The following is a 16,491-nucleotide window of genomic DNA, read 5'->3' as shown; positions in this document are numbered from 1 at the left end:
CAGGGCGTTTCATACGCGTGTTCTGTGGCTAATTAGAGTGCCCAGGCCTACTGCTTCGTACCCCTATGCTCTCCATGTGTTTAAAAGCTCAGTTCAAACACCAGACCCATGGACCTCTGGAAAAGCATGGCAAAGCTCTACTCTGATTTAGGCGTCTGTTGCAAACAGGTTTTCCAAAGGATATCCTGTCGGAGATAAACCATTTCATTAGGCCAGGTTCCATTTCCAAACCAGGAAGCCCAGAGCCTGCTGTGAAGGAAAACCCAGATAATGCTGTTTGCGGCTGTAAGCAGAGCACTTGTAAATGTTATAGTCAGCATCTTTTCTACAGGTTCCATCCAGATTGTGTCCACTGACAGGTTAATGATGTGTTTTAAAGCTCTGTTTATGGAGAGCGGTAGGGCAGCTGTGACACAAGCCCGTTACATATTGCAATGACCGCTCCCCCTTCCGTGTCTCCTGCAGTTGATAACGCCTCATGCCATCCGTGTGCAGACGCCTCCTCGGCACATCCCTGGTGTGGTCGAAGTCACATTGTCCTACAAGTCCAAGCAGTTCTGCAAAGGGACACCAGGCAGATTCATCTATACAGGTAAGCATGACTGCACATGGTAGCCATGGGGCTGGCTTGGTCTCATCAGATGCTTTACTTGATCTTGTGTATGTTTTTGTGTGCAAACATACATATATGCATTCTCCATTTCAACAGACACAAGACCAAAGAAATTACTTTATTACTATTACTAAAATCTTAAGGACTTATGGAGATGCAATGGTTTTGAATGTTGAAGTAACTGGTTGGCTACTTAGAGAAATAGCATGATAAGTTAGAGAGGGCAGGGCAGTACTAGACAGGACCAAGGTCTCTCTAGCAGCTTGGCCAGCTTTCTGGAATTTGCTCTATGGATCAGGGTTGAACATTAATGAACGGTCCTGCTCTCTTCTAGCCAGTCCCAGCCTTTGAATTAAACACATTTGGTAGTCTTCACGGTTCATTCTGGGTCGGTGTTTTCTTTCCTAGTAAGCTGTATTTTGTCTGCCCCCCTCTGCAACAGTGTTGGCACGTGGACCTGCCTTGTGGTGAGCAGCTAACATTACAGGGTGCATCTGAAACCCCTCCTTCCAGGCACAGCCAACCAGGCAGGATCTGGACTGGCAGGATACTGAACAAACACCCTGGGATCTTTTACCCTTCAGCATCTGCTATAGAAGGGATGGGCAGACTCTTTGTTTCTTACAGGCTCAAAGGTGGGGTGTAGACCAATGTTAGGGACCACATATGGCATGGGAAATTTTTTTTTTCCATTTATCATTGAAAGTTCACTAGGCCTCTGCATGTAGATGGAAAGTTGTTTTTACACAAAGGGGTCTGGAGCACAGCAGAGCTGAATTTGTTAGCACATCCTAATTAAACCACATAATTCAATGGGCAAATTTCTTTTCTGCTCTAACATTCTACCCCAGAGCATCTTTCCCTATAATTTTATACTATGAACCTAGCCAAGCATGCTTAATAATCACCCAGTATGTTTCTCTCTCACAATGACAACAACCTACCCACAAACACAAACAAACAAACAAACAACAACCAAAAAAACCCAAATTAATATATCTTGACCCTCGGAAATGCCTCCCAGCCCTTTAAACAAAATACAGAGTTGGTGCCTGCCTGCCGATTAGTTTTAGTTAATTGAAAATTATAGGATTGACCCAAGAGGAAAATTTTGTTTGCACTCCAATCACTTTTACAAATTAAGGAAAATTACCACAATTTTGTTTAGCTCAGGTTTCACACTGAGTTCATGAAATTAGCTCAGCCATCCCAACAAAGTCAGCACTTTGTTAGTGAGTGCTTGGAAAAAAAGTCTATCTGGAGTTTTGTGGTGTATACAAACGAAGCATAGAGAAAGCTATGATGCTTTATAGAAGTGGGCCAAGTGTTTTTAATTAGGCTCATTGGTTCGGCATAAGTTTTGAAGAACAATCAAAATAGCGGATTAACTGTTTCTTTTAAATCTAGGGTTTCTTGCCATTCATTTTTCCCATGAGAACTTCCACATAGCACTGTAATTTTTCTTTTTCTTTTCTTTCTTTCTACTTTTTTTTACAAGCCTCATTATGGGCTTGCAGGAAAAGGACCAATTGAAATTTCTGATAGTATAACATTCCCCACCGTCATTCCCAGGGATGGGAGTTTTTCAGTGTTCCTTGCTGGACTCGCTGTTCTGGAACACAGTACAAAACCACAGAGGCCAAATGTTTTCTCTGAGGAGTTTGGACTCTGTTTTTGGCTGAAAACATTTAGGCCTCGCTGGTTCCTTATTTACTCTGCTATTAAGAACAAGAAAAAGAAAAGGAGGAGAGAAGATGAAGAAAATGGTTGTGGTGTGGGCGGCACCAGAAGCAGTCAGCCATGGTTTCCGCTTTGGTGACAATGTCCTTGCTCATTAATGGTTCCATTTTGTGGTCAGGTCTCATTTAGAAGAAATTATTTTTAATCAGTGTTCAACAAAATATACCCTAGAGCCACCTGGTCATAATTTTTTTTTAATCACTACCATTACATTACTTAAATTTGCAAATGAAACCAAACACCCCCCCCTTCTAAAAAACAAAACAAACCCAAACAAAAACAACAAAAACAAACAAACAAAAGTCCCCAGGGACAGACTGACCCAACATTATTTAAGATTTTTAAACCATCCAAAAATTTCCATCGCAAGATGTGATTCCCAAGAAATCTCATCTTGAGAAAGCTCTATCACACGGGAATCAAGATCAAAGATAAAGACAGCAGATCTGCTAGCTAAGGGAAGCAATTATGGAGGAAAGTGTGCTGATACGCTCATGTGTGGGAATTTAAATAAGAGACAAAAGCATTCATACCTTCAACTGTGGACAACTGACAAGAAAATGCCATTTGAAATGTAATCTAGGGAGGAATCTAACCTCTTCTTGTGTTAGAAAGATTAAAAAAAGAGAAAGAAATCAGGACAAAGGCCTCTTGGCTATTAATAGTTACAGTGACATCGAGTGTGTTTAACTAGGGAACTTGTGAGCCTCCTGGTCACTGGTATGTAGCTCTTCCTTGTGGTGGGTCCTCAGTTATGGCTGGGCTCCCAGCTACTGGGGCTTATTCAGTTTACCTCTCTGCTTGTCACTGTTTACCAGTGAAGGTGTAGAAATGGGGTCTCAGTGCTTTTCTGTCCTTTGTATGCAAACAAACTGTTCAGGCTATTGTTAATGTGCAGGCCCCTCTTCTGCCCTTTGCGGAAGTTCACACTTCATCTTCTTCTGCCCATACCACTTCAAGATGTGAGGCCTGCCTTTTCTGGATTGTAAACTAATCTTTCTCAGTGGAAAGTCAATGGAAAAATAGGAACTATCACAGAACTGAAAACGCTGCACCCAAGTCAAGGCACTCCCACTGTTCTCAGAGTGCTCAAGAGAGAGTAGACTAGGAATGTAGAAGGCTCTAAAAACTGACTTTAAGCAAAACCAGGGAACAGAACCATAAAGGGACACCCTGGTCTAGTTGATGCAAATAAAGGCAGCCTTTTAGAGGAAACAGTCTGACTATACACAGACTGAAGGCTGATCTCAGTCTGTAAGGATGCTGGCTGCAGCTGTCCATGACTGGTCCTTAGACTTGAACATTCGTGCTCACCAGATAGATGATGTTCTTGCGTTTGACCAATCACAGTCATGGAGAAGAGTGAGTCCTGACTTAAATAGAACACAGAAACCCCAACAACACTAGCCACATCAACCTTTACTGTGTTTACTCATTCTTTTGCAAATGTGGTGACAGGGATGACCTTACATTTTAAGTGTTCGTTGTTTTTAGAGTCCTATGGTCTTGTATCTGGTCATTTAGCACAGGTAGACCAGATGTAAGATACCAGGACTCAGCGGTTTTCACTGACCATGTACGGTCTCCCTAATGCTTTCATGATTTGAACCCCTTGTTTTTGTTTGTTTGTTTGTTTGTTTGTTTTACAGTCATTTAGTCTTTAAAACAGCTCTTTCTTTTAGGAGCATGATTATTCATTCCTGCTAAGCCTTCAGTGAACTTGGTTGCTAATAAAAGTTTCTTAGGTGCTATTTAGATGTTTCTTTAAAATTCTTAAAAGTCGGTTTTCTAATAACAACTGACCACATCTAAAGTTAGCACTTTACTTTCATTCTAGTAACTTCTTCATGGGAAAGGTCTCTGTGTCCAGAAAAGATAAAATAATTAAGTAAATAAAAATTAAAAAAGGACCACAGTATAATGTTTCACCAACTCAGGGCTGCACTCACAAAGTTGGGTAGAATCCTGACAAGTGATCAACTGACATCTCAGCTGATTGGCTGGTTAGGCAACCTATCAGAACCTTTCTAAAAACTACTTTCCCATTTTAACCATTTTCACACAACTCATGGTTCCTGGAAGACCACATCCAAGTAGTGTATTAATTGATGAATGAAACTTCTTCCTGAAATAACTTCCTGTTTGTATTTCTCATTCCTGGGTGACACAGAATATACTGCCCACAGGACGGGCCATGCAGGCAAATGTGTTCTGCAGCTCTTGATGACTCTTAGTTTCCATTTTCCCCCTCCTGATAATGTTTGTTTTAACCCTCCTCTCTCTCTCCCCCAGATTTTCCCCTTCTTCTTTCCTCTCCATCAGTTTCTTTTTCATTTCCAGTAATATAGTGCAGTATAGGGATGGAGTGCTTCCATTTAAGGTAATGGCAGAGACTGAACTCTCAGCTTTGCCATTTACTCCAGAGAACATTCCTGAACTCTCTATATGATGACTCTGAGGCCACAGTCACCTAATCTTTACAAGAAGAAAATTATAACTTGCCAGGAATGAGTTTAGAATCAGAGAACCACACAGCACCTTTAAGGAGGCCAGATTCTAGCGTTGGCATTAATTAAAGGTGGCCATTATCTTTAGTCATTGATTCTTTTTAAGAATTGCTATTTCCTGTGTGTGAGGGCTTTGTCTCCGTGTGCATAAGTGCACTGTGTGCCTGCCTAGTGCTCATGGAGTTCAGGCAAGGACATCTGATCTTCTGTACCTGGAGTTGGAGAAAGTTGCATGCTGTCACATGGGTGCTTAGAGCTGAATCTGAGCTCTCTGTAAGAACACAAAGTCTCTGAACTGCTGAGCAGTTGCTGAAGCCTCACCTGTTCATCTTTTTCTACCTTTTTCTGGAACATATATTTCACATCTTGTTTACCGTCTTCCTCATCTTCCTAGAAGTCTATGATGCGCCTTTAAGGGTTTTTAGTAACAGAGCCACAGGCACCAGTCCATCGAGGCAGCAACATATGAATAGTGAGGGTAACAACAAACAGATTTATAAATAATTATTCCATTTTCTGTTGTCAACAACAAAGTAAAATCTAGATTGAGTGCTCATGAAAGAAGGAAGAAAAAAAAACAGCGTCATTTAAATCACACTTTAGGAGGTTGAAAGACTAAGAACAAATGGTCCCATCTGTTTGGCCTCGAGGAAGGCTCTCGTGGGCTGCTTCACATCATGGTGGATGGCATCATGGAGGAGGTATATAGGGGAGTGATCACATGATGATACAGACGGCTGGGGGATTTGAGTTTGTACCCTTGATACCAATACACTCTCATGAGAACTAACCAGGATTGATTCTACAAGGAATACATTAACCCCTTCCAAGGACAGCACACCCAATTGAATTAATCACATTTCTTTAGGCTCTTCCTCCTCATGCTGCCACATTGGGCACCCAGCATCTAGCACATGAATGCTTGGAGGCCAAACTCTGGGGCTCAAATAATAAATATTTTGATTAGCAGTCTTGACTTAGAGATTTCCTCAGTATTGATCTTTTTTTTTCTTTCCAAGAAAAATATGCGAGTTTGCTCTTCTTTCCCTCTGTAATGTCTTCCTCTCTTTTTCAGGACATAGTAACCCAGGCGTAGCCCATCATGAACCTCCTTCAGAGGGCATAGACTACAGTCAGCCTCCACTCCAGGTTCAGGACCTTTTAGCCCACAAAACTCTGGTTTTGCCTTCTTAGAAGTTTCCCCTACAAAATGAAAGCTGCCACCTTGGGGCCAACAGAATCGTTCTCTATACACATGGGAGGCAGAGAATTAGAACTCAGTGAATCCCCTATTCTTTGGTCTTTTCTTATGTGAATTCATTGCTGCCTAAATCTCATGAAAAGCCACTATCTTATCATTATCTGAAGAAAACTGCCCCTGTTTGCTCACTGGATGTAAGTTGTCATGTAGCTTCCTTTGCCTTGGCATTTGTAGCTCACTCAGCTCCTTACTATGCCTCAGACTCATTCTATATTTGGCTACATCGGGCATGGCAATTGCCTTTTGCACAAACACATGCAAGATTTAGATACAGTTCTAACTCTGCCCCTCTGACTGTTCTCTGGCCACAGCAGGGGAGTCGATAGAGCACTGGCTGAAGACAGACAAGAGAGGCCTGTGGTACAATTCAGGTTCTGTACTTGCTTTGCCAAGAAACCTAGTGTAGATTCTTATGAGCCCTAGACTCAAGTGATTTTCACTGTAAAATGGCCTAGCTGGAATAGGTAATGTTGATATTCCCCATAGCTTATCTTAATCGACATGAGAATTTCTGGCATTCGATCTCTCTTGTCCCGTGCAATCAGACCACTCCCTCATGACTCCCTTCCTTATACTCAGAACTCTTTTCTTCTATTGTTTATGGATTTATAAGAAAGAAAGAAAGAAAAAAAAACAAAAAACAGGAAACAGAAATGGAAATAGAGCTTGATAAAGAAAGAGATGGCCTTTCCCAGTCTTCCATGACTTTGTAAGCTATACTGAAGCAACTTGACTTAGTACCTCATGAGGTTGTGATAGGTGGTCCCTGATAATTGATTAACATATTGCCCGAGATCAATGGGTCCTCATTGATTGCTGTAATCTGGATGACACGGGCTGTAAATAGAATCTGTTAATTAAGAATCTATCCCTCTGCACTTGACATTTTCATGCATAGAATACAATAGTTGGGGTTTCTGATAAAGAAAAGATTGACTTAGATCTGTGGCATAAATATTTTTCATTTCCTCACCTATAAAATGGAGACATTTTAATGGTATTTGCATTTAAAGAGTAAATAGGTCAGGTAGATAATGTGGTTCTGATAGTGCTTGCTCTGGTAGGAGTGTTGCCTAAAAATAAACTCAGAATGTGAAGAGCAGTGAAAATGTTGTTTCTATTTAAAAGAAAAATCCAAAGGACTGGTCATTTGAGCCTACTTTAGTTGGCAGCATATGTATAACAGTTTTCCTTGAGATGCAAAACACTATTTCTCCCTAGACTGTGGAGTTGGACTCAGATAGCTGGATTTAGTTCTGATTTCCCTGCCTCCTTTTGTTGCTTCTTGTATTTACTATAAGAATGCTAGTAAACCTGCTCTTCCCTTCTAGGTAATGCTCTAAACCAGTTCTAGGCAATGACCTAAAACATAGTTGAGCCAAAGCAGACAAGGTCCCCATTTTCATTGATCTTATGGCCCTAGAGGTAACATTGCTGTCAAACCTGGGACAAATATATATATATAACAGGATTTCAGATAAGCACACAAGAAAAGGAACCCTGATTAAGGCACAGATAATTCCTATCTAGAAAAGATATATGAGCCAAGATATGACCAACCATCAACACAGGAATTGGCTCTGAGCGGTAGGCTACCAGGCAGAGATAATATGCCAGAGATGGTGTGCGAAAGAAGACACTGAATGGAAGCCATGAGGAATAGTTGCTGCTTCTCTTTAAAGTGCCAGGCAGTTTCTGGAGTTTCTGAAATGGCAGCTGGATGTGACACTGATAATTTTTCAGACCCCTGGAAGGATGAACTACACACCAGAATGGGAGTTACAGGTCTTCTTCAAGGGTCTTTGAGGTCCTCATTGAAAGATACCTGGCAGCTTGGATGTAGGTGGTAACCAGTAGAGATGGAATGCAGTGAGAGAGGATTTGAGAGCTGAAGAATGGCAAGATAGGTTGACTGTGAAGTGAAAGAAACAGAGGACTTAAAGCGACTAGATTTTTTTCCCCCTTTTCAAGTTTGATGATGGTGGAGCTCTGAGTTTGTTGTGTTTCCCAAGGGTCTTGTAATAATCAGCAAAAGAATGAGTCGGAAGATCCTTTCCACACAGCGATATTCTACACACTTGCTCATTGTTAAAAACACAGGTTTAGCATCCGTTCACAAAGGATGGAGGAAAGAAAGCAAAAACGCATTTGCTTCCTTGCTTGCCGCCTCCTCCTCCTCTTCCTCCTCTTCTCCCTCACCCCTCTCCAAACCAGATTATTCTCACTTAGGAGTCAGCTGCGAGAGAGGGTGTGTAATGGACACTCTCCTCATGGTTCTATATCAGTGCTGTCTTGACTGGAAAAGATTCAATAAGAAAGATTTCAGAGGCAGCTCCTGCCCCCATGTCTTAAAAATGACTCTGAGAGAGCTGTTTACGTAAAGGGATGAATTCAGTAAAGAAAGCATGTACATTTCTTTTGTTTTTATGCAAAGAGTAAGTCCCAACCCTCTTTTCCACCAAAGGGAAGATTTTTCACAATTCGTGATTTTCCCCTCTCTGATCTTATATGTGTTGGTGAGAGGGGTAATTCAGAATGTGCTGGCATCTGTACAGTTAAACCCTGTGGGTTCCATAATGGGCACAACAACTACAATTTGTAAAAGTAACCATTGTACCTCAGTGACATCTATGAAATGAAAGCCGTTTCTTCAAAGAATAAAGGCAGTCTGAAGGAAGCATATTATTTTGCATATTTTATGTATATACTTTCCAAGAAATATGACCCTTATTTCCTATTTGGAGTGGAGTGTAATCAGGACATGAGTAGCTAGTGTAACGGGGTCATTAAAAGGAGTATTTTCCCTGACATTAGAGGTCTAAATGGCCACAAGGCCTCATATACAACCTTGGCTTTTTCCTGTCTCCTCGGAGTTAATAAGTGATAAGGCCAGGAGAGAGATAAATCACAGAAATCCCTGTCCAAAGAAAACATATTGACTATAGCCAAGCAAATAACAGACCATAACCAACAGTCCCATTCATCATTCATGTAATAGGGACATGAAGTATTTCCTACCCACAAAACCATATAGGAGGAAAAGGCAGACAGGCCTGCGCCTGGATCTGAAGCATGCGATTTGGTTATTAAAGGACATGAACTATTTGTCACATGGCTTTAATCTTTAAGATGTGTTGCCATTTCTAAACTATAAATTGCTGGTAAAGGATTAGAGAGCTATTAACAATGAACGCAGGACCTGAGCTTCTTATGGACTTCAGCACTGTAATGCAATATGAGAAGGTCTTGGGTGGCTAATCTTTTTAGTGTGATATAACATGATTTGGTTTTCAAAGCCAATAAAGTATTTGGTTGGAAGTTTTCAAGGGTGCTTTTTTTAAAAAATATATTTTTAATTTCAAATATTTTTTTTTCAAACTCAGATTAGTGATAAATTAACCCTCCAGCCTTTGAACTACGTATCTGGAAATTTCCCCTAACATCTTGGGGTGGGTGAAGAAAGGGCGACTCTATTTCTTTTTGTCTTTTCGTAAGATTTATTCCCACTGCTTACAGAGGGCTATTTTCTGTTCTGCTTTTCCGTGTTCACAGTGGTGTAGATGCTGATATTCTGTTCATTGTTCCAGCTAATGACGAGAGGGGCGCCCACTAGAGCATTAAAACTTGTTTTTCTTTCCTCATTGCAAAACGGTACATGCTTATGTTAGATAATTTAGGAAGCACCAATTAAAAGTAAGTAAACCAATATTAAAATTGACCACATTGCTACCAGCTTTTAAAGCATGAACCCTCTATAAAAATGAGCCAGTAATATTATTTTAATGATATATACCTTATAGTCTTTTTTTTTCCTATGAGAATATCTACCTTATTCCAAAAATACCTTATATAATATTAAGTGGGGTTTGTTTTTGTTTTGTTTTGTTTTGCCATTTAGCAATGCATCAGAAAGACCAGGGCATTATGAATTTAAAACAATTTCTAATCTTTGATAATCATTTCATGCTTCATCGGAACTTATTAGATGCACTCTAATGTCTAGTAGTGACATCCTGGTCTTCCCATTAAAGATAGACAGCTTGAATTTTTGTTCTAGGCTCTTTTTGTTTTTGAAAAATCTATAGCACAAGAACAGTAGTCTATACCTGGATTCTTTGGCAGGGGTTGGGGTAGAGGTGAGAGGGTAGGGAATGTTAAGATGCTGAGATTGACACATTGGTTGGGATTCATCACTGAGTGTATGTGCCTCAAGGACCCACTCTCCTTGGAGATTGGGGCCAACTCGCCCAAACATGCAGTTACAATATGAATCTTTCTATGTAAAACCTGAATGACCACTGTCCAGGGTCAGTAAACTCTGGACACTGTCCTTAGCTGTGTCAAGTAGGACTATGCTTTCCTAAGAATAACCGGGAACCAGCTGAACCCCTCAAGCCTGCTTGCAATTTCAGTCCAGAATTAGAACCCTTTACAGGTTAAGGGAGGTTCCTCCTACCGTTCGTTCCCCTAGGCAACCCCAGCATCCCCAGGCAGAATGCTGAATTCCTCTTTTCTTTGATGTCTCCCACACTCTCGGGTCCATCATTGTTTCCTTTCATCCCGTTGTTCTTTCATATTCCACGTTTCCCCACTCATTCTACCTTTTCCTCATTAGCTAGATCTTCTTTCTCTCTGTGACACTAAAATGTAAAACACACCTGCCTGTTCCTCCCCCCCCCCAAAGTCTGCATTAGTCAGATTCCATTTTTAACCCACTTATAAGACAAGGAAACTGATAGGGGCAAGGTGATTCCCTGGGGTTTTTTTCAGCCTGGTAGGTGGAGGAGATGTCAGACTCCATTGAGGGACACCAGGCTGGGCACTGAGGAGAGCCCCAGGAAGCTGCTTTACCTTTAGCCTGTGCAGTCTCCCAGTTCCCTGAAATGGGGTTGCCGGTCAGGGAAGAACAACTTCCGCTCCTAGAAAATGCGAGCCTTAAATACTTCAAGTAACTTATAGCAGTGCAAACTCCTTGCAAACTTAGATAGATGATTTAGATACACAAAAATAAAATCCCTCCTCATCTCGTCCTTTACTGGTAATCACTGTTAGGATTTTTGAGCGTCATCTTTTAAGTGCACACTCATAAGAGTTTTATCAGCGAGAATAAGAATTATCTGTATAATTTTTATATCCCACTGTGGTTTAAGTCTCAAAACAAGCAGCCCTTCTGTAAGTGCAAGTTTTCCTTGAATATATTTTAGTGGGTATATAGTAGTTCATTTTATGGCTGAGCCGTTATTCTCTTAATCACTACCCTATCGTTGCACAGCACACTTGTTTTTAATAGAACTTTTAATATAATATCTCCTGGTGAAAATGTAAAGGTATGAGATTTACCAAGTCCAACAAACAATGCCCACGTACCCTACTTCATATATTTAGCCATGGTACATTGTTAAACCACATATTGAACAGTGTTTATAGACAGGACTTTTTCAAATTGCAAGATTTCTACTCTCATTCATATAATCAACATAACCTTTGCCATTAGTATTTTAAATATAAAAATGAAAGCCATTCTTTGTCTAAAATAACAAGTTTCCAAGCCAGATAAATTAGCCCATGTCTGTAATCTCTGGAGTCAGAATACTAGAGCAATAAGATCAAAAGTACAAGGCCAGCCTGGGGTACATAGCACAACCCTATCTAAAAGAAAAAAGAAGAAAGGAAGAAAGAATAGGAAGGAAGGAAGAAAGGAAGGAAGAAAGGAAAAAGGAAAGATTGTTTCCTTGTAACATCTTTCTAAATGCCTATAATGTAATTTTATTGCCTTTATTTTACCACTATCTCCATTTATTTCCCTCTATACTGGTCTTCTTTATCTTCTCTGATGATTTCTCTTCTACTTTTGTATCTTAAAAGAAAGACAGGAGAGAGAGAGAGAGAGAGAGAGAGAGAGAGAGAGAGAAACAATGGACGGTGAGGGTGAAAGTCTATGGGACTCTCACTGTGTCTGCCATCTTTCCTCCTTGTCATTGGGAACGCAGTTCTTCCTGAGTCTGCACTGCATTATCACTGGAAGCTTTATCACACAAAATGCTGCCTTTTTAAAAAAAATCATTACTTCCTAACCTGAGCCTTCTCAGTCGTATTTATAAACAGACCTTAAAGGGCTTTATTTGGCTATGACTGTAACTCACTGGTAGAATGCATGCCTAACACACAGAAGGACCTGGGTTCAGTTACCAGCACCATAGGACAGATTGATGGATCATCAATCATTCAGCCAACAAATAAACTAAAAAGAAAAAAGAAAAAAAAAAAAAAAGAAAGAAACCCAAACAACTTTGTAAGGAACTTAAGTAGTTAGAGGCCAGTTTCATAGAAATAGCTATTAAAGTTATGTTAATTTCCTGTTTTCTTGTCATGACTAACTTTCTTACCTATGTGGCATTTCATGCCCTTGCTTAAAGACAATGTAATTGAGTAACATTCTTCATGTATGTAATGATGGCATTTGAGGGGGGGGTGGAGCCATCTCTTTTTATTAACTGCAGCTCATTGATATTGTTTCCCTTTGGTGAATCATCTGCCATATGCAGTTCTCATAAACTGAATGGTCTAAACCACATCGTAATTTTCAACATTCTCAACCTGAATAAATTCTGTACCCCCTCTTCTGTGGGCCTCATTATTCAGGGCACTGAAAGTGCAGCTGGTTCCCAGGCACTAATCTATAGATGGAGATTTTCCTCTACCACCTCTCAAAGGTGAGAGGCAGGACAGGGGCTGGGAATCCCTAAATCATGGGCAGAAGTGACAACAGAAGAGTCCACTTCCCTTTCTACCTCCTGTTCTTCGGCCTCGCACATGTAATCATGTAGCTTCTTCCTGTTCACATCAACTGTGGTTAACTTCATATCACAGCGGAAAACCCAGCCTGCTGGTCTGAGCCACCTGGGATTGGCTCCAGCGGTTAGCGTCAGGAAACACTGACTCCCAGTCAGTATGGAGCTAATTTAGATCTTTGTTTAATGTCAGGAAGACTTTCAGATTTAAATATCAGCACAGAGAATGACCTCTGCACTCGTTCTACACACACACACACACACACACACACACACGCACGCACGCACGCACGCACGCACGCACTCACGCACTCATGCACGCACATGCTACTTCCTTCAGTTCTAACTGACTTTTAGAAGAGCCATGAAGGCCAGTCTGACTTCTTCAGGGTCTGGGAGTTCTGCATGGGTGGCTAAGAGCTGTCTTGGGGATGCTTGTAGTTCCTGTACCCCGGGATTTCTTGAAGATGGTAAAAATGCACTGTATCTCGCCCTGCTTTGCTCAGAAGGTCTAAGGAGATCGTCGAAAGGCTTAGAATTTTCACATAATAAAATTACTAACCATGAAGGAAAAATGCTTTTGGACTTTTCAGTAAGTTATATTAGGGCTAAAGACCATGCCTGATTACCGAAGCCCTGCGTGTCCTATCTCCTTTCATCTTATGTGGGTAAATAGATATAAATAGATTTAAATATTGTACCATAATTAAGCATACCTCACTCCACATTTCTTTTTTGTTACATTCGAGGTAAAAAGGAGGGCGTATTTTTAGCCTGTATTCAAATGTAAAGAAGAAAGTCTTGGGAAGAAATATGTGTTTTCTTTACAGGGCTTTAGGTCACCAGTGATGGCTTTTATACCAGCTCTATATCCTCTGAAGTGGATCCCACTTTTCACCAGCCTAGATTTTTACCCACACAATTAACTTCCCCTGGTTCTGCTCCACCCTTTGCTTTGGATATAATATACTAGTTAGAAAGAAGCTTCCAGATTCTTGGGCAATTATCCCAAAACATGGGTACTTTAGCTGCAGGTTGTACTTTGACCCTATTCATGGCATGTATGCCAGCTATTATGACCTTGGTGGTGTATGTGTGGGCAGCCCCTGTATCTCAATGGAATACAAACTCTAGGAAGGCGGGTTCTTGTCTCTCTTACTCACTGCCATGAACTCAGTAGCTAGCACACAACAGGGCACTGTAAGTATTAGGCAAATCAGTGACTAGATGAAGACATTAAGGAAAAGCAAACCGTGTCCTCATAGGTGTGTGGAACGTAAGCCTACAGGATGACCCAGTTAGCCCAGTGGTTGACTACTTGACAGAGGACATGGACCAAGCTTACACACTTTAAAGACTTAGGCAAATCACTCAGCTGGATGGTTTTTCTAGCCCACCCTCTTTCTCCTGCCTGTCAGTGGTGAGCTTGTCTTTGCACTAGGCATGCTCCTTAGGCTTATTTGCTTATTAAGGAACAGGCCCGATTTCTTGAAACTTTTCTAATCAATCTTAGACTCCCATTTTTTTTCATCTTCAAAACAAAGGTGATCTGTCATACGAAGCCTGTGAGGATGTAGTAAGACCAGGCCCATGAGAAGCTTAGCCTGGAGTGTAGTATCTAGTAAGTGCTCAGTTAAATAGGGAATCTTACCAAGAACGAATCCATCAGGAACCAATGAAGGAACGAACAAGACAGAGGGTGGTGAGGTGTGCTGAAGGGACAGATTTTGCCTGGGATAGCAGAGCTATTTCTCTCATGAACTCAACTGCAGCTTGTGGTTATTGTCATAAGATTTGTATAAGATTAGGTTCCTCAGGATTTCATCGTGAAGGAGGGAGCAGTCCATGAAGCCCCACCCCTTCTAGAGACTATTGGCAATTAACCCCTGTTGGGGAAGGAAGAGTCATTTTATTTACTTATTTACTTACTTATTTTCAGTGACGTAATCATTGATAAGGTGTCCTTGCTCTGTTGAATCACCTCCCCACCTACACTTGGGAAAGTAACAAATTGTACTGAGGGACCACACGCAAAAGGAAGACGTGAATATGGGAAGAAAACTTTCTGTAAAATAGTCAGTTTGGGAGCAGGTGTGGAAAAGGCAGTGGACTTCAGGGTGGAAATGACCAAAAAACTTATAACACAGACATAGGATGATGTCAAACAATAAAAAACTATATATTAAAAAGAAAGGAGTCAGAAGAACACACTTTGGTAAATCTGAGTTCTAGATATGGGAAGGGAAAGGTCCCCAGAGACTGCCTGGACCAATCCTGTACTTTGAAAAATAAAGGGGAAAACAAAACAAAACAAACACACAAAAAAACATCTGAGGCTCACAGAAGGGAAAGCCCCTCTTAAACTCACACCGGATTGATCTACATATAGAAGCAAAGGAAATCGTATACAACTGGGTTCCTGTTTTGTCAGTGGATTCTTAAATATTCAAATAGTTCAAGTCATCAGTTTTCTGAATGCATTTAAGACTCACTCAAACAACATCACCATGGCTATTGAACAGCTGCTGTTTAATATTTTAAGCACCCCAGTCTTTGAGCAAACTCTCAGGGAAAGCTTGGAGTCCTGTGGATACTTGATTCTTTGGGCCTTGCATTATGTGATATTTGCAGAATGGATGTTATAGACTGTCCTGTTCCAATCTGTCTCCATCCTTTTATTTCTCCTGACAAAAAAAGGGAAACTTCCTTCACCCTTTGGTAAATCAAAGTTCTGTGGAAGAACCAAGTGCCATTTTCATTGTGGGTGAAACCCAGTCACTGAGGCCCAGGGTATTTCCTTCACCCTGACATCATAGATGTCTGTCCCATGCACACTGTTAGGGCAAAAAGGCCATTTTCTCAAATCCTAATCAGAGAGGGTCTTGGGGGGTCTACCTAAGCTTGCCATCCCTGCTATGTTCTCCTAGCCAAATGCCCATACAGACTAATGATAGTCCTACTGGGCTAGGACCTCTGTGGATCCTCCATCTTACCAGTAAGTCTCTATCTCCCAGTAAGTCTTATCACCAAGGAGATAAAAAGGCATAGCCTTTGCTGTAATTTGTTCTTGGACACAGAGGCAGAGTCATGGCACCAATGAGGAAAATATTTGAGGAGGATGATAATCAGACCCAACACATAAACTATCCTGGGAAGAGATTCCCACGTGTGCGAGCTCAGTGGGTTGTTCCTGTTACTCCTGGACGCCCAGGCAGCCAGCTGACAGGCTGATCATGAATGAGGGTATGGCCTCCGGCTGGCTTTGCTGCAATTACAGGTGAGGATGGCATTACTCTATCAGTAACACATTCTAATGCATTAAAGCAAACAAACACAGAACAATAACCAAGATTGTACAAGAGATCTTTTAAATTTCTTTTTAAAACTTGATTAGAGGCTTCCACTAGAATCCAAATAAAAGAAAATATTATTTGAGATAATTCCCCAAAAAGGCATTGAGTTGTTTGTAAAAATAAATAAATAAAATAAATAGTAATAAAAAAAATAAAGCAAAAACAATGGCTACTTGTCCACTGATCACCGATGCTCAGTGTAATGAGTAAAAAGTAAAACATATTC

The 16,491-nt window shown here is 40.8% G+C and overlaps 1 protein-coding gene across 2 annotated transcripts in view; it reads left to right on the top strand.

Moving 5' to 3' along the window:
• Positions 1-16,491, top strand: part of Ebf1 (EBF transcription factor 1) — a 385,123-nt gene that overhangs the window by 304,963 nt on the left and 63,669 nt on the right. For both annotated transcript variants that reach the window (XM_055610690.1, XM_055610689.1), the window contains exon 10: positions 466-592. In XM_055610690.1, the coding sequence (XP_055466665.1) occupies positions 466-592 (127 nt within the window). The remainder of the gene's footprint in view (positions 1-465; positions 593-16,491) is intronic.

Source organism: Psammomys obesus, unplaced genomic scaffold (genome assembly GCF_907164565.1).
Source record: "Psammomys obesus unplaced genomic scaffold, mPsaObe1.curated_primary_1811, whole genome shotgun sequence".
In the NCBI taxonomy this organism is placed as follows: domain Eukaryota; kingdom Metazoa; phylum Chordata; class Mammalia; order Rodentia; family Muridae; genus Psammomys; species Psammomys obesus.
The sequence above is the reverse complement of the archived record's forward strand: the minus strand, read 5'-3'. Positions and strand labels throughout refer to the sequence as shown.